The sequence below is a fragment of the Pelophylax lessonae genome (genome assembly GCF_965119305.1).
Source record: "Pelophylax lessonae genome assembly, chromosome: 7".
In the NCBI taxonomy this organism is placed as follows: domain Eukaryota; kingdom Metazoa; phylum Chordata; class Amphibia; order Anura; family Ranidae; genus Pelophylax; species Pelophylax lessonae.
This window is the reverse complement of record NC_138774.1, coordinates 229,149,608-229,170,996: the sequence shown is the minus strand read 5'-3', so window position 1 is coordinate 229,170,996 and position 21,389 is coordinate 229,149,608. Positions and strand designations below refer to the sequence as shown.

Genomic DNA, 21,389 nt, shown 5'->3' with positions numbered 1-21,389 from the left:
GTACAGAGCCCTCCCTCCCACCCCCGAATTCACCCCCCAGTTCACCCCCACCTTCCCAGTAAAAAATGTGTAACTGTGGAAGAGTAACTGGTACTCACCTGACAGTGCAACAAAAACAAGCCCTCGGTGTTGGCTGAGGCTAGAGCTGCAAGAAAGGCAGACCTTCTGTTCTGTTTCATATGGTTGGTGTAAATGGGGGGATTCCCCACCATGCAGATGGCAGGGATGGTCGTAACATCATTGATTCAATATGGCCACAGTTGATTGGGTGGCAGTGGGTGGGAGGGACAGCTTTTCAAATGAGTGCCAAACATAACGGAAGCCTTTTAAGTGTAAATAGGGTCTAATTTATTGTGTGCAATATCTGTCTCATTGCAATTCTTTGGGTCAGCTTTCCAGGCACTATGTCTACTACACATGGGAACCTTTTCCACAGACATTTTATTTTTCTCCATATCTTTTACAAGCTTGGTTGCCAGGTCTTTCCCTTACCATCCCGATTTGCATGAGCCCAGTATGCAGAATGTGATAGCACATGTACATAGCCAATTTGTGCACACATACTAGGGCCAACTTGGACAGGAGCTTATTAAGGTAACAGCATGTCTTTGGAGTGAGGGATGAAACTGGAGTACCCAGAGGAAACCCACACAAACTCCATGCAGATAGCGTCCTGACCAAGATTTAAACTAAGGACCCCAGTGCTGCAAGGACATAAGAACTAACCACTAGGTCGCTGGGCTGCCCCCAACACTAATGGCCTAGCCTTTATACCCACAGTAGGTTTTTGGCCTCTTTAATGTATCAGTGTGTAAAGAAGAGTCACAATACATAACAATCCTGTTTCTTTATTTAGAACCAAAATGCAGGCTGGTTGGCATTATATGTCCAGCCAGTTATACAATACAGGCAGCCCGATAGTCAGCACAACAGTCACTGTAGGAGGTGCATGATGCATTACAGTTACATGGAAAAGTCTTCCCACTGGCACCACATCGCCCAACACAGGATAAGAGATTTACCCCCGCACAGTCACAGACTCCATTCAGGGAAAGGCCTCCACTTATCCCAAGTTCAGAGCTAATTCCGTACTTCTGGCCACCGTATGATGCTGCGAGAAGGAGGAAGCATCAATCAGCATAATGGAAACATTTGTAGTACATGATAAGGGAAGATGTGTGCAAATTGATATTCTGATTCTAAATGTTCTTTGAAGAGTGAATCTGAGCTTTGACAGTCTGTGATATCCTTGCAGTAGAAGAATAGACAGGGAAAAAGTTACAAGGGAACCACTGTGGCCATTAACCCGCCTAGGAAACTCTTAAAGCAATCCATTCAGTCTGTGGAAGAACCCCCAACTTCCCTGACCCATGATATTTATTTCTCCAGCTCTCTCCTGTAGTCAGTGCCTACAACTTTGTGGGAGCATGTCTCATGGCCAGTCGCTGGGTTTGAGCACTTTCTACACTCTCTAGGTTCTGCACCCCTGTCAGGCAGCATAGGGAGGTCCTGAGGCCCCCTACAGACTGCAATGCAGTTAAGTATTTATTATATACAATCTAACTTTGATTCATAGCAGACATGTTTCAGGGGCAAAACACACGTCTCTTCATAAGAGCTGTGAATGCAGCACAGGTTCTTTGCTCACCTGGAGTATCTGCTCACCTGAGTCTATTTAAACACAAAGACCCTGTGCTGCATTCACTAAATCTGGCTTAACATGCCCTCCTGAAAGTTTCTAAGCAATAAATCACAGTTTTATTTGGTATCTGCTTACCTGAGTCTATTCAGACACAGTCAGAATTCTTAAGCCCTGATGAAGGGGGAGTGTGTTTGGCCCCCGAAATGCGCTGGCTCTATTCTGCTATGAATGTGTTGCATCTTTAAATTATCTTGAAATCTTGGTTGTTTGTTTGGCGCTCTCATTAGACTATATGTATATTGTCAGGGTCCTTTCCCTGTTCCTGAGTGGTGTCCCTATTTTGTGGAGTGCTGCCAAACCAAGTCCATGTGCCCATGTCAATGCCCATTAGAAATTACGAATGCAGTACCCTATTTGCTCTTGTGCTTAAAGTAATGATTATATGACAGTCTTTGGGTGTAGTGCTCGTTGCTAGCCTCTAGCATGTTTACATAAAGGAACAGGTGACACTACTGCACTCTCTAGGTTCTGCACCTAGGAAGGTCCCAGAGCTCCTCACAGACTACAATGCAGATTATTAATTATGTGTCATTGATAGACTCCACCACTTTCACATGAAGGAAGAGGTGACATCACTGTCTAGGTCAGGGATAGTCTAGGTCTGCACTCCAGCTGTGGTAAAACTACAAATCCCAGGACACATTGCGGGACTCTAACAGCCACAGCCTTGACTTCCAGATGCATAGGCATGATGGGATTTGTAGTTTCACCACAAATGGAGTGCTGAGGTTGCCAACCCCTGCTCTAGGTTCTTCATCCTTGCCAGGCAGCATAGGGAGGTCCTGGAGCACCCTACAGACTACAATGCAGGTAATAACTAAGGTTCGGATAATGTATTTTTATAACTTGCATAATAATCTGCCTTGATAGCACCCCCCTGTAATCCATTTGCACAGCACCATTTAGACTTGGAGAGAGAGACTCAGCATTCTAAACCCATCAGTGCCTTATTGCTTTGCACTGTGCTTTCAGTCTAACAGTGTGATCATGCATACAGTAGGAATGAGCAGAGAGATGGTCTTAGTGGCATCCAACAACTACACGATTGTCCTGTATCAAGCTGGACTGGGTCTTGGCTTAAATTCATTGTAGTGTGTGGGCAGGTTGAGAGCGTACTTGTGTTGTCCACCAATACATATTTTAGATGCAGTTTTGCAGACTTTGTGGGGACAATTTAATAAAGCATTAGCAACACTTTCCTCGTGGTAGGATCCCTTTGAAACAGTCTGCCCTTAGTTGATGGAATCCTTATATCAGTTGCAAAGAGTTCCAACATATGGGAAATATTTATAAAGAAATACCACCAGTTTGAAGATTAGACACCTGACCGTAATTAAGACAAAGTCTGCATTGGTTTACAGAGAGCTGCTGGTGCTTAGAGTGGGGCATGTATGTACTGGAAAGCTGTCAAAAAATGTGACCGCTTACAGCTCAGGATTATTGGGTTACTAGGATACTAGCCAGCATCCGAGCAACAAATGACACATCCCTGGCTCCGTTTAGCTGCTGGCCGGGAGATCCCCAGCTGCCATCTAAATGTAAACAAAGGTCTGCTTATTTTATTATCATCATTAGCCAAATAAAGCAATGACTATATTTGATCAATAACAGGAACCTCCCGTATAGCAGGGGCTGCATAGCCAACAGCATTATAGCAGCCAACAGCATCCTAGCAACCAATAACGCATCCCTGAAGATTCTTTGGCTGGCAGCTGAATGTAACCAAATGGAATTGGGGTTGCTGGCTGATGTCATTACCCAAATATGGCAATGATCACAATTGGTCAATGACAGGAATCCCCTGTCTGGCAGATAAATTGGGCTAGGGATGTGTCATTGACTGCTAGGACACGGCCGGCTGCAAAGCCAACAGCGCATTAGAAACCAGTGATGCTGTGCAGCCAACAGCATCCTAACAACTGATGACGCATCCCTAAAGATTCCTTGGCCGGCAGCTGAATGTAAACAAATTGAATGGGGATGCTGGCTGATGTCATTACCAAAATACAGCAATGAATATATTTGGTCAATGATGGGAATCTCCCAGCCAGCAGCTGAATGGGGCCAGGGATGCGTCATTGATTGCTATGACTCTCTTGGCTTGACAGCTGACAGCGTCCTAGCAACTAAGGACACTGTGCAGCAGTCAGCATGATAGCAACCAAGGACACTGTTCAGTCCAGGGTATGGACAATCCAGCCTCTGTGCCTCTCCTCACCATGCAATAAATTTCTGACAGGTAAACAGGCTTTGTTGCAAGCTTTGACATTTGTTGTCCAGAAGCACACTACAATTCTAATGTGTGTATGATGCTCTATATGAATTCTGGGACATGTCTTTTGGTAATAAAAGTGAACATCACCAGATTAGGCTCTGTAAGCCTGCCCACATACCTCTCCTTCATGGCCATCAGTTTACAGAACAGAATCTTCCACGACACATCTCATTTCATCTTACCTCAGCCTCTACTATCTAATTTCATATGAAGGGATTCAACACAGCGAGAGATTTCACTTTCCTTTTCATGAACACATACCTGAAATACGGGGTGCTTTAAACCGTTTGCCTGGAGTTCTGTAATTTAAACTAATTTTGGCTGCTGTGGTTTTTTAATTACTGTAATTACCTTAACTGATCTAATTACATGTTGATTAAACATGTTGGGAATAAATATAAGCTTTGATTTAATTAAGGAGAAAAGTCAAACTTTTCCCATGGCATAAAATCTCAATTTTTTTGTACAGAGTATTTGCCAGAGGAACTACAGTTTAAGAGCTGCATGTATAAAAAGGGCATATTTTGATTGTCTAGCCCTAGTAAATGGTACAGCAGTGGTGGGGTCATAGAATTCTGGTACAATGCGGCCAGGGGTTAGTACTGTCAATCCTGTAAAAGTGTGAGTCTGTACTATGGCCTACAATGGCAGTGCATTTAGGGGCAGCATGCAACCTATTATTGACTGTCACAAACACATTCCTATATTATAACATAAAGTTCTGAATTGGTTGCCAGTGCAAACTAATTGGGACCTTAATGTTGCTGTCCCTGCACTGTTTGAAGCAATATTTTTGGGTGGATTAGTGTACAGTGTTACATTTAGTGGTGTAAAAAAAGACATAGCAGCCCATGCGGGTGCTATAGGGCTTGAGGTTGGAAGTGGGCCCTATTAGGGGGCTCTTAATAAAAATGAAATATAGAAAATCTATGTGCATGTAAAGATAACACATATCCTTCTAGGGGCTGCAGAGGTTGCTGTTGGCACTGACCCTGTACCCCTCTATTGTCCTTGGAGCTTGCTCAGGCTCTGAGATGCTGAAAGAGATGATTGAGCTTCTGAGGACAGAGGGGTTAGCTGGCAAATAAGGATTAAAAGTTAATTATCTTGCACTAATGCTGCTCTCTTGATGGATGGATGAGTGAGTTTTGGGGTGGTGGAACTTGACTGGCCTGCACAGAGTCCTGACCTTAACCCCATAGAACACCTTTGGGATGAATTAGAGTGGAGACTGCGAGTCAGGCCTTCCCTTCTAACATCAGTGCCTGACCTCACAAATGTGCTTCTGGAAGAATGGTCAAACAGTCCCATAGACACATTCCTAAACCTTGTGGACAGCCTTCCCAGAAGAGTTGAAGCTGTTATAGCTGCAAAGGTGGGCCAACTCAATATTGTACCCCATGGACTAAGACTGGGATTCCATTAAAGTTCATGTGCCTGTAAAGGCAGGTGTCCCAATACTTTTGGCAATATAGTAAACGGTTTTGTTCTCCTGATCAATGTACACCCTGTGATGTAACTTGGCTTATCTTGTACCCACTGCCAAAAATTTTGTATATCTTTTGACTGCCTAATAATGGAATTACAAAAAAAATGTCACACCTCATATGCACCAGGCATGATCTGCAATCATACTTTCTACTAAGGACCAGCATGCCCTAGAAGAGCTCCTCTGATGGTCTCAATCCCACCACCTCAAAGCTATGGTGGACCACCTAGGGTTTGTGGTGGTGGATTTGAGATCACCAGGGTAGCTCTTCTAGGGCACTAAGGTAGTCAAAACAAGTGGGGCAGTAGGCAGCTCAGTGGGCAGTGGGGCAAACTGACAGCCCTTCGGCTTGCTCGTTCAAACTGTGATCACTTTGCCTGTTACCAAATTATGACTACACCCAAGGAGAACAAGCTATTGTTGTGCTGTAAAGATTGCAAGTTTGTGTTTTAAGGTTTCATTTGCTCTATATTACTATATAGAGTTCCATGGAACCGTAGGGTTCTTCAGAAGGTTGCTAGGGATTCTTTGAGCTACAGTTAAATGGCATCCTATTCAATGGTGCCTGCATATTTCCCTGTTGAACACCATTTCATATATGAATACAGAGCCAGTGGCATGGCACCAATGCCTGTAAGGGGAGAATTCTTCCCACTGACCACCAACATAAAGGGCACTTTTCCCAATGGCCCCAATGAATTGGTTTTAGCAGGGGTACCTCGAAACCTAAATGTTGAGAATGGTTTCTCTGTATTGAGAGGTTGACACATTCATTTCAAGCTTGCGTTCTTCTAATACATACGAATATACACAAGCCTTGTTCACAAATTTCTCTTTAGTTAAGGTACAGCTCCAGTCAAAAATAACAAGATAAAATGAATAGCCCATTAAAAGATACAATAGCAAAACCAACTTTTGCCACAGTATTCATCTGCAGCCCAGAGATTTCCCCCGGTTCTTTTTTCTGCCACTAGACATCCCCAGTTGTATGGCCAGCATCATTCAACCCACTTCCTCTGAGTCCACGTCATCCAGGAGAAGCTGCATAGTGATAAGCTCTTCTCTGTGTCACTTTGCTCTTTAATCCTATCAGCAGCTTCTTGTCAGCACAGGAACTTACTGGCCACTCTCAAATTGCAGCCCTTCTGTAAAGGGTCTGCAAGAAGCTGAAATCAGGTAAAATGTAGGTACTTTCACTGCTTGTATTTATTGAAGTAGCAAAAGGCTTTCCTGCTTTTGAAATTTGATTGAAAAATACAGTATGAGCATTCCTCAATGTATCATCCCAGTGGAAATCAGTTGATAAAGGAAGTAAGTTGAATGACCGATGGCCAGCAGCAAAAGAGAACATGGAGGGCAGCACTGGAGTGTGGAGTGGCTGATTTTTTTCAATTCTTTTTAATGCAGTACTGGGGCAAGGTCCAATGTGTGCCCCCCCCCCCACCCCATGTGAGCTATGAACTACCTCAGCAGCATAGATTGCAGGCCCTTGCCCTTGTGTGCCCCTCTACTGCTAAAGCACCCAAGGCGGTTGCCTCTTCTGCCTACCCCACAGCCTGGCCCTGCAATGATATTATGGGGAGCAATGGACTGGGAGGGGGGAGGAGGCTTAAGCTTATAGCATGCAGTTGGGTTTTAAGCCATACCACCTAAACTATGGTTACTTAACCACGCACCCTTTAAACCACATCCCAATTGAATGTAATGCTTCTATTTTTAAAAAGTTAGGAGGCATAAAAAGAGAACTTAAAGCTGCCTGTTACACATGCGCATCAATTTCCTGCAGTTTTAATCAACTGGCCTAGTTTTTTTAATTTTTTCAAGAAAAAGCATTGTGGGAACAAACTTGATAGGAATGATTTATTGGTTGCCTAAACAATCATTATGCTTCACAAGTATATGTTCACGCAAAAGATTAGAATTAAACTTTGCAGGCTGCTGCATAGTTAGCACAACACTTTTGGCTGCTGCTACACGAGGCATTGCAGTTACAGGGAAAGCTACTTGAATTGGCACCACAGCGCCCCACGCAGGATGTAAAATCCACCCCAACACAGTCACAGACACCATTTAGGGAAAGGCCTCCGCTTATCCCAATACTAGCGCTGACTCCGAATTTCTGACCGCTGTAAAAAGCTGAAAGAGGAAGGGAAGATAAGCTGTTGTTGTTTTCAAAAGTTTTCTGATAAATTGCCATGCTATATACCTATTAGGGCCCATATACACCATGACGAATTTTTGTAATATACATGTCACCACGTGCTTTATTGCAATGCACACTACATGTGTTAGTGTAATGCAGTGCTATTCACACTAAGCCTAGGTTCACACTGCTATTTCACTCTGCTTTCCAGTGCAATTTCAAGGGGCAGTTGTACTGTGAGTTGATGCAGTTCAGATGTGATTTTGATGCGAGTTATTACTTTTACGACTCATCCCTGCTGTTAAGGCACCCGCCAACTTCCTAACAACGATGAGTAATCTCTGCTGTTAACTAAGTTCCCCGCTGACAGCAGAATGTAAACAAAAGCATTGGCTTGGAAAGCCAGCATGGGATGGGGTCTCCAAGTGACATCATGGGGCAGGGTCACCACATTGACATCACCAGGTGATCCCTGCCCCCATGTTTACTTGGCAGCAGGGAGAAGTGACTGTCAGTCCGCGAGTATCAGCGACGGACATGTTCGGAAGGCGACTGTTTTTTTTTTTTTCATCCGGGTCAGCGGCCGGAGTTCATCGCAATGGATGGATTTACATCGGGGGACATTTTTTATTTTTTTTTAAATAAAGGACTTGTCAAAAACTTTTTTGAATTTTTTTTGACATTTTTGTTGATGAATGAGTAGGGCTACTATGTACCCCATGGGGGTGGGGCACAGGATCTGGGGCCCCTTTCTTAAAGGGGGATTCCAGATTCTGATAAGCTACCCCCTGCACCCCAACAACCAGCGGGCTCATCAACATGGGGACAAGGTGCTTTGCTGGGGAGGAACTCATGTTGAGGGCAGGTGCCCTAGTATGATTGGGGGGGTGTGCTTGCTCGTCCCCTCTCTTTTTTTAATGCAGGCTCTTTTGTTTACATTCTGCTGTCAGCGGGGAATCTAGCTGACAGCAGGGATGACTCATTGTTGTTAGGAAGCCGGCGGGTGTGGGCTCCTTAACATCTGATGACTCATCCCTGACAGCAGGGATGAGTCAGTGGTTGTTTGGACGTCGGAGGGTGTCAGCTCCTATCAACTAGCACAAATCACATTATGATGCGTGTCCATTGAAGTCTATGGACCGCAAAATTGCACTGAATTGCAGCAAACTTGCAGGACCGTTTTCAAAATCTCATTGCATCTGCACTGTATATATTGAACAGGCTCCACAAAAACTCATTATTTTACTTGTGTGATTCAATGCATTCTGGTAAGCATCAGAAATCGCATCAGTGTGAACCAAGGCTGAATGACACTCAATGCACCGTATTGCAATATACTGCCGGAAATGATGCATGCACCATTTTTGGTGGTGCAACACTAGTTGGCAAGTTCCATTGGGATACCAATTAGAGTGAATTTTGCAAAAAAGCATGCAATGCTCGTCGAGGCACATTTCCGCAGTGCCATAGTGTGAATGGGTCCATTTTTACAATGATGGATTCACAAACCTGTTTTTACGTATTGTTAAAGAAAATCCACAGTGGAAGCCTATGGGTACATTATAATGTTCCTCGGTGATGTAGCTGGCTCAGTAAATTATTACTTTTGTTAGAGCTGAACTCTGGGCAAAATAAAGAATGTCACTAGCATTAACACTTGGATGTGCACGGAGCAGCACCTGGTACAAAAATAATCTAATTTAAAGGACTTTTTGAGACATTTATTGGGTAAGATCATCAAAAAAGCCAACATATTTCAGAGGAAAAAAGCCTCCCCTTCTTCAGGGCTAACATACAAAAAAAAAAAAATAAGTAAAACGTACTATAAATTTTGTCATCTAAACAATGTAGTAATAGGCGTTCAAATCTATATTTATTTTTTATTATTGGTATAGAAATGCTTATAAATAAATAAAAATAAAATAAATCTGTTTTTCTGAGTTCCCACGTTTTTCCTGTTGATCCTGCCAGGGATCCTTTTTTTAATTTTTTCACAGTCTAACTTTTCAGCAAAAATGGCAGTTGCAAGGTAAGAGGAAACCGTATTACACTAGTAGGGGTGCTCAATGGTCAGCTTTTATTGATCTGGGTTAAACCTTTCTTCCAATAGAAAAAAACAGTTGCTGTAACTTCTAAAAAAGTGTTAGCTGGCTGTAAGCTGGCAATAGACAGTTTGAATCTCGGTCGGTTCAGCAGAGACCAGCTAACATTCAAACCATGTATGGGCAGGCTGATTGTACCCAAGTTGATCAATCGATCAACTTGGATACAACTAGCCTGACGGATATTACATGCGATGTTTGCTAGCAGCTATTATAGCCACTAGCAGTAATCACTGTGTTCTCCCACACCGGGAGAACACAATGTCTCCGCAGGAGGGATTTCCCCATCAACACTGACTGTAATTGTTTGCAGGAAGGAAAAACGCTCCATCTGTGGCCGGCTTTACTTTGTCACTTATTTAGCCTAGGTTCACATCGGTGCCTTAATGCAAATCATGCTAATGCACAACTTAAAGTAGAACTATAGGCAAAACTTTTTTTTCCCTATTTGGATAGAGTAAGGCACCATTCACACATATGCGGTTTGCTTTTGAGAATTTCCGCAGTGCTTTTTGCGTTTTTTTTTACCGCAGTTTAGCCACGTTTTTTCTGCAATTAGCGTTTTGTGTTTTTTTGTTTTTTATGGCAAATTTGTAGATGGGCAGATTAAAAAATGCAAATTGCAGCAAAATCGCTGTAAAAAAAATTAGGTAAAAACGCACTACATGCCTTTCTGCAGGTTCTCCGTTGAAGTCTATAGAACCAAAGGGGGTGAATCTCGCTAACGGAGGCACAGACAGCAATACAAATCTAATAAATGTGCTAATCCCTCTCCACTCTATCCAAACCTAAACAAAAAGTTTTCCCTTTACTTGTATAATGCGCTGGTGTGAACCTAGTCGACTAAATAAGCGACCAAAAAAGTAAAGTGCACCCAGTACATTGGACACCATACCTGACCCTTTTGTGCTAGCATGTGTTCTGGTGTGCTGCAATGCAGGTGTGTATGCTTTAGCGCATCCAAAATGAATGTCACCCTAACGCACTAACATGTGAATGGTGCAACACAATGCATTGGGGTAAAAAAGGTACAAACTCATCCTTAACCCCTTTCTGCTGACCCTTTAAAATGATCCTAAAGCCAAGGCGACGTCATCCCTTTGCAAGAAGGTGCCTGGGCTTCCTCAATCAGGCAATCACTGTGAATGGCTGTCACAATGATCACGTGATCAGGAGCTGGTCCAACCAGCTCCCAATCATCATTAGGTGACCGTGAGCTGGCATTGATAGCTTGGTCACAGTTCTGGAGGTGCTGATTAAACGCAACCCCAGCACAAAAGAGTAACGCGTATATGCGGCAGCTCGGCGGTAAAGTGGAAGAAAAGCCTAACTATAGCTATTCCTAAATATGTTTCCTCTTTTCTTCTCCCGTCTATCTCCTATCTATCCTGCCTAGCTTGTTAAAAAAAAGATCTGTGTAGTTACCTATTTTTAATACTGTAATTTTGCAGCTCTGTGTGAAGCTGACCATGCATTATACAATTTTCTTGTTCAATTTCCTTCAGATTTACCTTAAAAAATGTAGTGCGAGGCCCTGCCTGATTGCATACAAATTGAAAGTGTTTAGGTTTGACCTCATATATTATATGGTTCTGGTAAATCTAAATCAACAAAAATTATATAATGTATTGCCAGCCTAAGAAGGGGCTGGACAACAGCTGAGAATTCTGAGAGCTGTAATGTCACTCACAGGCTCCCATAGCCCAAGCGTTGTCAGCCCTCCCTCTTCTCCCCTGCAGAAGCCTTTCACTGACACAGGGTAGCTGCGGGATCACATGACCAGATTGGAACAGATGAAAAATAGGTAAGTATGTTTTACAGGTCACCCCTTTACAGGAAGGGAAAAATAATGGATTTTATGGCAGGATCAACAGGTAATACAACTTTGTTACAAGGGGCCTCAGAAAAACAATAACTGTTGTGTTAAAGTGCCCATCTTTACTTCCCCCTTCCACGCTCCAGCACGGTCCCTGACCTCCTCCTCGGTCCAGTGCCAGTGGTCTTCTTCAGGTCACACTGCTGATTTCCTGTGAGCCAGGCTGTCATTTACACGGTCTCCCCTAGGGGGCACTGGACTTACAGTACTCCTGGACTGAGTGTCACATCGTTACATGAATGCCACTTAGCCATGGAAGAATGCCCCTCCCCCCCCCCCCCGCCCATAGCTCCTAACTGTGCCTGAATTTGAGGGACCATCCTTGAAAATGTATTAGGATGCCTGCCTTTACACACATGTGAACTTTATTGGCATCCCAGTCTTAGTCTGTAGGGTTCAATATTGAGTTGGCCCACCCTTTGCAGCTATAACAGCTTCAAGTTCAGTCAAGTTCCTCCATCCCAAACTCGCTCATCCATGTCTTTATGGATCTTGTTTTGTGCACTGGTCCAAATTATTTGGTGCTTGGGGGATTAAGGTGTGGGGTTGTTTTTCAGGGGTTGGCCCCTTAATTCCAGTAAAGGGAACTCTTAAGGTGTCAGCATACCAAGACATTTTGGACAATTTCATGCTCTTAACTTTGTGGGAACAGTTTGGGGATGGCCTCTTCCTGTTCCAACATGACTTCACACCAATGCACAAAACAAGGTCCAAAAAGACTAGGATGAGCACGTTTGGGTGGAGCTTCTTGACTTGCCTGCACCTCAACCTGATAGAACACCTTTGGGATGAATTAGAGTGGAGGCAGGCCTTCTCGTACAAAATCAGTGCCGGACCTCACAAATGCCCTTCGCAAAGAGTGGTCAAACATTCCCATAGACACACTCCTAATCCTTGTAGACAGCCTTCTCAGAAGAGTTGAAGCTGTTATGGCTGCAAAGGGTGGGTTAACTCATTAGTGAACCCTACGGACTAAGACTAGGATGCCCTTAAAGTTAATGTTCGTGTAAAGGCAGGTGCCCCAATAGTTTTGACTATATAGTGTATATAGTTGTATATAAAATGCACTTTTCTCTGTCGCTCATTGACAGACGTAGTCCTCGTTGATTAATAACAACTCGGGTTATACTGCCCTCTACAGGAGTAGGACTAGACAGGAAAGAAAACGTTCTGGCCACACCCTAGGGGCAGTCCCAGAGGGTATATCCTCTCACTTCCTGCTACAGCAAATCAGTTTTTTTCTGTCTAGTTAGGAGTAAGGACCTAGATGCCTTGCTAGGATCTTCGGTCCTGGCAGGATTTTTTTCTTAGAAATATTTTTTAGACAGCTTTTTTCTCCAGTGTTCCTGTGAGATCTTCAAGCAAGAAAGCTGGAACTGGGCGACGGGCTGGAGGTTGAGATCCAGTGGTCACCCCAGTTCAGCCTACGAGCGCGTGCAGGCCATAGCTCCGCGCTGGGTCGGCCGCGACATAGTCCCACTGGACGGGGACTGACCCTGCGAGTTAAACGTCTCGCTTAAACGCCAATGACCATGAGTCACGGCGTCCGTATTGGTCGACAGCCCTCCCACCCCGGTGGAGAGGGGTACAGTCAGGAGTTGGCGCCCGCCTGGTTCCGGTATGGTGAGTAGTATGTTCCCCCTTTTCCCCCTGACGGGTTTGTGGTGAACGCGGGCCCCTCTCTGAAATGGTAAGGATGGGTCTCCCCTCTATCCTATAACATGTCACAGATCCCCCTATTTGAGTGTGATTTTTGTGAACAAGAAACCACGAGGCTTGGTTTGGGAGCTGACAATCTAATGTCATTTCAAAAACTGTAAAGATGACTGAAGTCAGTGGCAGTACTAGAATATTACTGTGGTAGCATAAGGTATCCTACCTGTCAGAGGTGTTCACAGGGCGATGTCTATGCATGTATAACTGCAGTCCAGATCGCATTCCTCCAGCAAGGGCAGGCTGCCTTCCGACGGCCCACGGACCGCATGCGGCCCGCCTGGGTCCGGTACCGCCGGCCAGGCTGATCACCATCCAGGGTGAAGTTTGGGGGGCCGATGCACTCCCCCAGGCCGCTAGGCCGAATACAGCATCCCGCAGGTCGCTGCTAAGCCGCCGCTATCCTAACAGGCCGCCGCCATTGTCTTGCAGAGCACACGAGGCCGCCATATTGGCGTAGCCTCGTATCTCCAGCATGGGGGCGGCCATGTTTGAGGTGACCAAACACCTCGTGGAGCCAGGGGGAGGCGCCGGAAGGCGTGTTAAGGGGCGGAGCCGCCTCCTTTACCCAGGAAACGGGCCAAAGACTTCCTGTCTGTAACAGGACAGCACTGAGCAAGCTGATGAAAACTTCTGTGCATCAGGGATGAGCCTTGGGGTCTCTCTCTCTCTCTGTGGGGTCCAAAAAGGCAGGTAACACTGAGGGGCGCTGTTGCGACTGGGGGATTCAAAAAAAAAAAGTTTTTTTTACTTTGTCATTTTTTGTCGCTGGCAAATGTCTTGTATAATCATTGACCCTGCCGCATAGGTATCCCCACCTGATCCCCTCAAGGTGGCCGCAGGACCCTCCAGTACCCCACTTGTTTTTAATGCATTATCGGCAGTTTTGGAGTCTTTGGTATCCCGGGTGGAGGTGGCCTGTCAGGGACGGGGGTCAAGAAGCGACCCCCGCCTACCCCTATTTTTTATCTGATACTTCAGATACGGATTCGGAGCTGGTCAATGCAGCTGCAGGTCCCTCTTATGGGGCTGTTGTCTCAGGTAATGTCTCCTCAGCAGTGAGGAGAACGTTTCTGCCTCCACCATAGCACAAGAGTGGTGGATGCACTAGTTGTGTCCGTCCGGGAAACCTTTAGTCTTGAGGTTACACTGGCAGAGGTAGCTGAGACTGAAATTCTTTTTTGGGTATTTGTTAGCCTACCAAAAGGGCGAAGGATTTTCCTTTACCCAAATGGGGTCGTTTTGAAACAAACCCCTGTTATTTCCTAACGCATGGCTAGGCGCTATCCGTTTGAGGAATCCCTCTTTAAAGGATAGATGGTACCACCTGCTGTCTTGCCACAGACTGTTAGGATAAAGAGGACCTCGTAACCAACGAGGACCTTCCCTTTCTGCTCATAAAGAGTTTGTTCGTTCCGCGAGGGCGGGCGATAAGGCGAAACCCTCCAAAGCCCCTTCAGAGGGTTTTTCAAAGGGCGCTGGTCGGCTAAACAAAAAGTCCGGCTCAGCCAAGCCTGAAGTATACAGCCTGATGCGCCCCTACCCATCTCTGGGGTGGGGGGATGTCTTCACTGGTTTCCGAATCCATGGCTTGCCAGAACCCCGGACTAAGGGGTTCGCGAGGTCATACGGTCAGGATACAGGATCGAGTTTCGATCACTTCCACCGGTACGATTCTTCCCTTCTAACATTGAACGGTTTCAGGGGTTCTATTCGAACCTGTTCACAATGCCCAGGAAAGAGGGCAAGGTGCGTCCAATTCTGGACTTGGGGAAAGATGGAGTCCATCCGAACAGTGGTGGCCTCCCTGCATCAGGGGGAGTTCCTGGCGTCCATAGACATTTAGGATGCCTATCCTTATATCCCCATCATCGCAGGACATCAGCGTTTTCTTCGCTTTCCCAAAGATCATCCCTGGTTCCCACCAGGAGACTGAACTATCTGGGCCTAATGTTGGATACATCCTGGGCAAGAAAGTTTCTCCTTGTGGAGAAACTCCAGAAGGTTCAGTCAACGATTCGGATGTTGCTGTCCATCAATTGGCTGGGACTGATGGTGGCCTTCTTAGAGGCAGTACCGTATACCCAGTCTCATACCCGAATTCTCCTGAAGGAGATTTTTTTCTAATGGAATCAGAATTCCGATTTCCTGGACAATCGGATCCGGTTGAGCGAGCGGACCAGGAAGTCTCCGATGCTCAACCAGGGGAAGTCATTCCTTCCGATAGCATCCAGGTTACCAATAGGGTATCGGAACTGAGAGCGATCAGATTTTGTCTGATTTACTGGACCGAGCAGCTCTAGAGCAGCCCGATTCGGATCCAATTGCACTATGCCACGGTCGTGACTTATGTCAAGAAAGGGGCACTTAGAGTGTCCTGGTGGCCATCGAAACGACTAGCATCTTTCATTGGACGGAACGGTTTGTTCCGGATCTCCCCGCAGTGTTCACTCCGGGGGTGGGAAATCGGCAGGCACATTATTTCAGCCATCAGATTCTGGATCAAGGGGTATGGCCTCTTCATCCAGAGGTTTTTCACTAGCTGTCCCTTCATTGGGGCACCCCGGATGTGGATCTGTTGGCACCTTGGCTCAACAGGAAGGTGCGGAGGTTTGTAGCTCGCACCCGCGATCCTCTAGCGGACGCAGCAGAAACGCTGATCGCCCCGTGGGAGCAGTATCAGCTACGGCATGCCTTCCATCCTCTCAAGTTACTGCGGGAACTTCTTCGCAGGATAGAGGTGGAGGGAATTCCAGTTATTCTGGAAATTCTGGACTGGGCGCCTAGTGTCTCCTGGGTCTTCCGCCATCAGGCGTCAGCGATCCAGGTTTTCAAGGCGATGACTTGATCGTCGGTTCATACCTTTACAACATTTTATAAAGTTGATGTGATGGCATCGTCAGATGCCTCTTTTGGCCACAAGGTTCGGCAGGCCGCAATCTGAGGAGACTGTTGGTCTACCTCAAGGGTTTGTTGGGTGTTTCACTTAGGTCTCATCTTTTTGCTCGATGAGTCCTTGATGCTTCTGGTTGGCTCCGGTTGGGCCTTCTGGATTTTGATTTCTGTTATCCCACCCCTCATTTGTGGTACTGCTTTGGGACGTCCCGAGTTGTTATTAATCAACGAGGACTACGTCTGTCAATGAACGACAGAGAAAAATTGATTTTTGTAAAATCTTACCGTAAAATCCTTTTCTCTTAAGCTCATTGACAGACGTAGTACCCGCCCCTCTGTTTTTGAGTTGGGTTGGGTTAAAATTCTCTAAACACTGCTTTGTGACATAACTGATTTGCTGTAGCAGGAAGTGAGAGGATATACCCTCTGGGACTGCCCCTAGGGTGTGGCCAGAACGTTTTCTTTCCTGTCTAGTCCTACTCCTGTAGAGGGCAGTATAACCCGAGTTGTTATTAATCAACGAGGACTACGTCTGTCAATGAGCTTAAGAGAAAAGGATTTTACGGTAAGATTTTACAAAAATCCATTTATCTTTCAAAGAGTGTTTCCCAGCACTAAACCGTTTATCCAGTTTCTAAATGTCTGCATTTATAGGTTTCAAAAGCCAGTATAAAGGAATAGTAGTGTTAAAGACGCACTTGTGGGTTTAACTATTACTTTTTTTGCATATTTCTCCTTTAAGGAGGCATGGCGGGGGGGGTGTGTCTTATGCCTACATACTTTTGCTAATAGATGTCCCTCGTTCCCATCTCAAAAAGTTGGGAGGTATGCATGGCACCAGAAGAAGCTGGATTGGCAAGAGGACTTGAAGAAAAAAAGGTATGAATGGGGGGAAGAGGGGTTGTTGGAGAGCTTCAGGGGGAGGGTAGTGGAGACTGGCAAAGTGTGAAATGCCTGGAGTTCGACTTTAATGCTAGTGACAGACTTCATAATATACATATGCCCATAGTTCTACTTTAACTGAATATAGGAAAACCCATTAAGACGTGGTGGTGTTAATAGGCTTTTCCTCCATTATTCATCCAGCAAGTAAGCCTCAGACTGCACCAGCTGCATACCTGGCTGCTGAATTCTCTGTTTTATTGAACCCATAAATAGTGCACTGGAGTACTCACGGTCATTACGTAGTTCCACCTCCACTGGATAGTGATCGGAGACTGCATCAGCCTGCAGTTAGAAAAACAGAATCTCTAAGTTCTTAATATTATACAGGATTTTTATAGCACTTTACAAAAAATGTGAGACATTACAGTTACAATATAATTAAAGACAAGAGGGTTGGATGGGGGGGGCCTGCCAGTCAGAGCTAACAATCTTAAGGGCTCTTTCACACGGGCGTTCCTTTTTTTTTGCCCGATCAGGTCCTTTTTTTTTTTGTAACGGACACGGATGACACTTGTGTCATCCGGTCCGTATGTCCGTTTTTCATCCCATCCGTTTGTCTATGTAAATATGGATGTCAGCGGATGACACCACTGACATCCGTTTTTGCGTCCGTTCCGTTTTTTGAAAGGAAGAAAAAATAGGGTTCTCCTCCGTTCAAAAAAACTGAACTGAACTGAACTGACGAAAATCGGATGTCAAAGGATGATCATCCACTGACATCCGTATTTACATAGAGATACATTATGTCAGTTTTTCATCCGCAAACGGATGGGATGAAAAACGGACATACGGAATGCCCGTGTGAAAAAGCCCTAAGGATAACTTTATATGTGTGTTTTCAACCATTCGCAACCAAGCTTCCTCCAGAACTTGCTAAGGGTTTCTTGAGATGTGGCTGCTGATTGTCCTCCCATCTGATGGTGTCTGCATACTTCCAAGGCTAATAACACTTAGCAAAACTAGGATCTGACTCAATTTTCATTTAAGCCGTCTGTAAGGTTTGGCATTCTGATCACCACTGTAAGGGTTGTATTTTTCCTGCTGACTACCAACGTAAGGGGCTGATGGGCTGGTTTTTGGTAAGGGTTCTGTGAGACCTAAAAATTTGTTTGTGTTCCTCTGGGGTGAAAGGGTTTATGCTGAATAGGGAAAACCTGCGCCCCACTGGTAAGATATTTCATGGGGGTACCTCTCCTCTCTTCCTATCCCAGGGATAGGGAATCAGAGGAACCGGAAGTTTTAGTACAGTAGGAGTTTTAGTACAGTAGGAGTAGGGAAGAGTTAGCTTCCTTTTTTCTGTTAGTATATATTTATTTAAATGAATAAGAAGCCCAACCTAAATTTGGTTAGGCATAGTCCTAGGTCTTCACAATTTAGAAAATGTGCTAAATGCAGGGTCCATGACTACTGTCTACTATTCTTTTCCATCATGGGATACTGCCTATTGCATAAATCCAAAAACACCAAGACCAGGCCTTTTCTGGCCCATTTTGTTTACAAGTTAATTTCAGTATTCCTCTTTCGTTCATTGACAGACACATAGTAGCTGTCCCCCCTCTCCCCCTGGATGGGTTTGGAGTGGATGCAGGCCCCTCCCTGGGAGGGTCAGACCTGCGGGTTCCCCTCCTTACCCTCAAACCCCCCCATTTTGGTAACCCCACTCCCCCTTATGGAATAGCATGGTGAGTTGGGATAGTGACAGGGGCTGGTGTGCTACACTGTACCGGTGGGGGGGCACGCTGCCAGCGGCTGGCCTTCATGGCTGCGGGGGGGGGGGGCTCCAGAGATCCCTCCTGAGTTCCTGGGAGCCGCGTGTGGTGGCCATTTTGCCTTAGCCAGCTCCATTTCTTTGGGGCCTATGTGTTTCTAATGGCCACCGACCACCTTCTTTTCCCCTGGTGTTGACTCCTGGGTTTTTCCTACCCCTTGGGCGCCGCATGTGGAGCTGCGCTATCTCTGGTGCAGACTGGTGCTACTCTGGTGGGGTGGTGAGTCTGGTGGGGTCCCTCCCTCTCTCTGCTGTGGGTTGTGGGGTGCTCTGCTTGCTGGTGACCCAGTGGTGCTACCGGCGTGATGGGGGTGTCCCATAGCAGCGCTGGACACTTTTTGTGGTGGGTCCCCCTTTTTATTTATGGAGTCTCAGGAGCATGTTTCCCCACCTGACCCGCTCTCGGGGTCCCAGTCCTCCATCGATGTACTGAAGGCGGCCCCTGAGTCCTTTGTTTCCCAGGTGGAGGTGGCCTTTGGGCGGCAGGCTAGCAATAAGCATCCCCCATCTTCCCCTGCCTCATCTGTCTCATCAGATCCTGAATCTGACTCAGCCACCGTGGACGTGGCCCACACTGCATGGTTAGCTGCCACTCCCTGATTTATCAGAGAGTGAAGATGATTCCTCTACACCTGTAGCTGCGCATGAGAAGGCGCTGGTTGACGCACTGATTACATCTGTGCTTTAAACTTTAGAAATGGAGGATGCAGCTGAGGCTGCGGTGGAGGTGCAGTCTCCTTTGGCACCCACAAGCCCTCTCTCATGGTGAAAGCGTTTCCTTATCCCTCTATTTTGACAAATTTGTCTATAAAGAGTGGGAGCGTCCAAAACACCCTTTTGTGGTTCCTAAACACTTTGCTGTGATGTACCTCTTTGAGGAGTCAATCCTCAAGAAGTGCACTGTTCCATCAGCGGTGGATCCCCCTGTCTCCAGCTTAAACAGGGCAACCATGATTCCAGTAGAGGAATCTCCAGCTATTAAAGATCCAGCTGACAGGAAGGCAGAGTCTGTGGCCTAAAATAATAAACGTATGCGCTATATTGAGGTAAGCGATCAGATGGATGTTCGAAAATTAAGAAACTAATGATGAACGTGGAACTCCTCCAAGCAAGCAGCTGATTCTGATAGTGTCCCCACGTATCACAGTGAAAATAAAAATGGAAAGAATCAGCGCTCAACTCTCAATGAGGGGGACCACTCTCTCTACCTCCAATGTTCAATGTAAAATAGTGTCGCAAAACTATAGATCACAAGGATCTGGTGATAAATATCTATAAAAGTATACGTGAAATGATGAACAAATATGTGAGAAGATAAAGCAAATGAAATGGTAATAGTAATAGTGAATGAAAGATGTATAAAATATCCTCAAATGATCATCCAATCAAAATATTGAATAAAATATGATGTAAGCGCAGATAGAAGGCAACTCACAGGAGATGAAGGAAGCTCTAAGCAGCATGAAAGACAAAAGACAAAGGAGTGCAATATGTTTAAAAGTTTGTGGATTTATTAAGACAATTGGTAACTTACAGGACGTGAAACAATGAAGCGCATGTCAGACCCTACCAGGGGTCAGAATGGCTGTGTGACCAGGAGGGCATCTAGGGACAGAGGCATCCGAGCAGGCACAAGACGAGGCAGGGAGCTTCCAGCCCAGAATTCCACAAAACAAGAGACACAAGCTGCCGAGTTCCTGGTCGGACGTGACGTCTGCACTGGGGGCGGGAGGTTAGGGCATGGCTAACGCATTTCAGAGCCGCCTATGGCTCCTTTCCTACCAGGAACTTGGTGGCTTGTGTCTCTTGTTCTGTAGAATGCTGGGCTGGAAGCTCCCTGCCTCGTCATATGCCTGCTCGGATGCCCCTGTCCCCAGACACCCTCCCAGTCACACAGCTATTCTGACATGCGCTTCATTATTTTACTTCCTGTAAGTTACCAATTATTTTAATAAATCCACAAACTTTTAAACATATTGCACTTAGAGTGGCGCTCCTTTGTTTTTTGTCTTTCATGCTGGAAGAGTCCAGACTACCGATCAACGTCTTGGAACTTTGGAAGAACAGGCTGTGCTTGGATCACCTTGTTCTGTTTTGGTTACTCAGATTTTGACCTTCCTTCAATGGAGTGTCGAGCAGAAATTGGCCTTGAGTACCATCAAGGGCCAGGTGTTGGCCTTGGCAGTCTTCTTTCAGCAACCCCTGGTGCGTACTTTTATTCAAGGGGTTTGACATCTGACTCCACCGGTGCGGTCTCCTCTACTGCCGTGGGATCTGAACTGGGTGCATTCAGTTCTCTAGAAGCCTCCCTTTGAGAATATTTGGGAGATTCCCCTGCTTACACTGTCCCAGAGGGTGGCATTTTTGGGGGCTATCACCTCTGTTTGCAGGGTGTCGGAGTTGGCAGCATTATTTTGTCATGTCCCCTACTTGGTGGTCCACAAAGATAAGGTGGTTCTTCGCCTATGTCCGTCGTTCCTT

At 45.7% G+C, this 21,389-nt stretch overlaps 2 protein-coding genes across 4 annotated transcripts in view; one reads left to right on the top strand and one right to left on the bottom strand.

The window, feature by feature from the left end:
* Positions 1-879: 879 nt before the first annotated feature.
* Positions 880-21,389, bottom strand: part of LOC309559661 (deoxyribonuclease-1-like) — a 160,041-nt gene continuing 139,531 nt past the window's right edge. For 2 of the 3 annotated variants that reach the window (XM_082263031.1, XM_082263030.1), the window contains exons 9-10: positions 17,371-17,422; positions 880-1,111 (exon numbers count right to left, since the gene is read on the bottom strand). In XM_082263031.1, coding sequence (XP_082119157.1) covers positions 897-1,111; positions 17,371-17,422 — 267 coding nt within the window. In that variant the 3' untranslated portion in view covers positions 880-896. Of the gene's footprint in view, positions 1,112-7,320; positions 7,603-17,370; positions 17,423-21,389 lie in introns of those variants that run through there. The other variant, XM_082263032.1, reaches the window with a different exon arrangement.
* Positions 16,971-21,389, top strand: part of HAUS7 (HAUS augmin like complex subunit 7) — a gene marked incomplete at its 5' end in the record, with an annotated part of 217,766 nt that continues 213,347 nt past the window's right edge. Inside the window, one exon of the mRNA XM_082263028.1 lies at positions 16,971-17,074. Within this exon, the coding sequence (XP_082119154.1) occupies positions 16,988-17,074 (87 nt within the window). The remainder of the gene's footprint in view (positions 17,075-21,389) is intronic.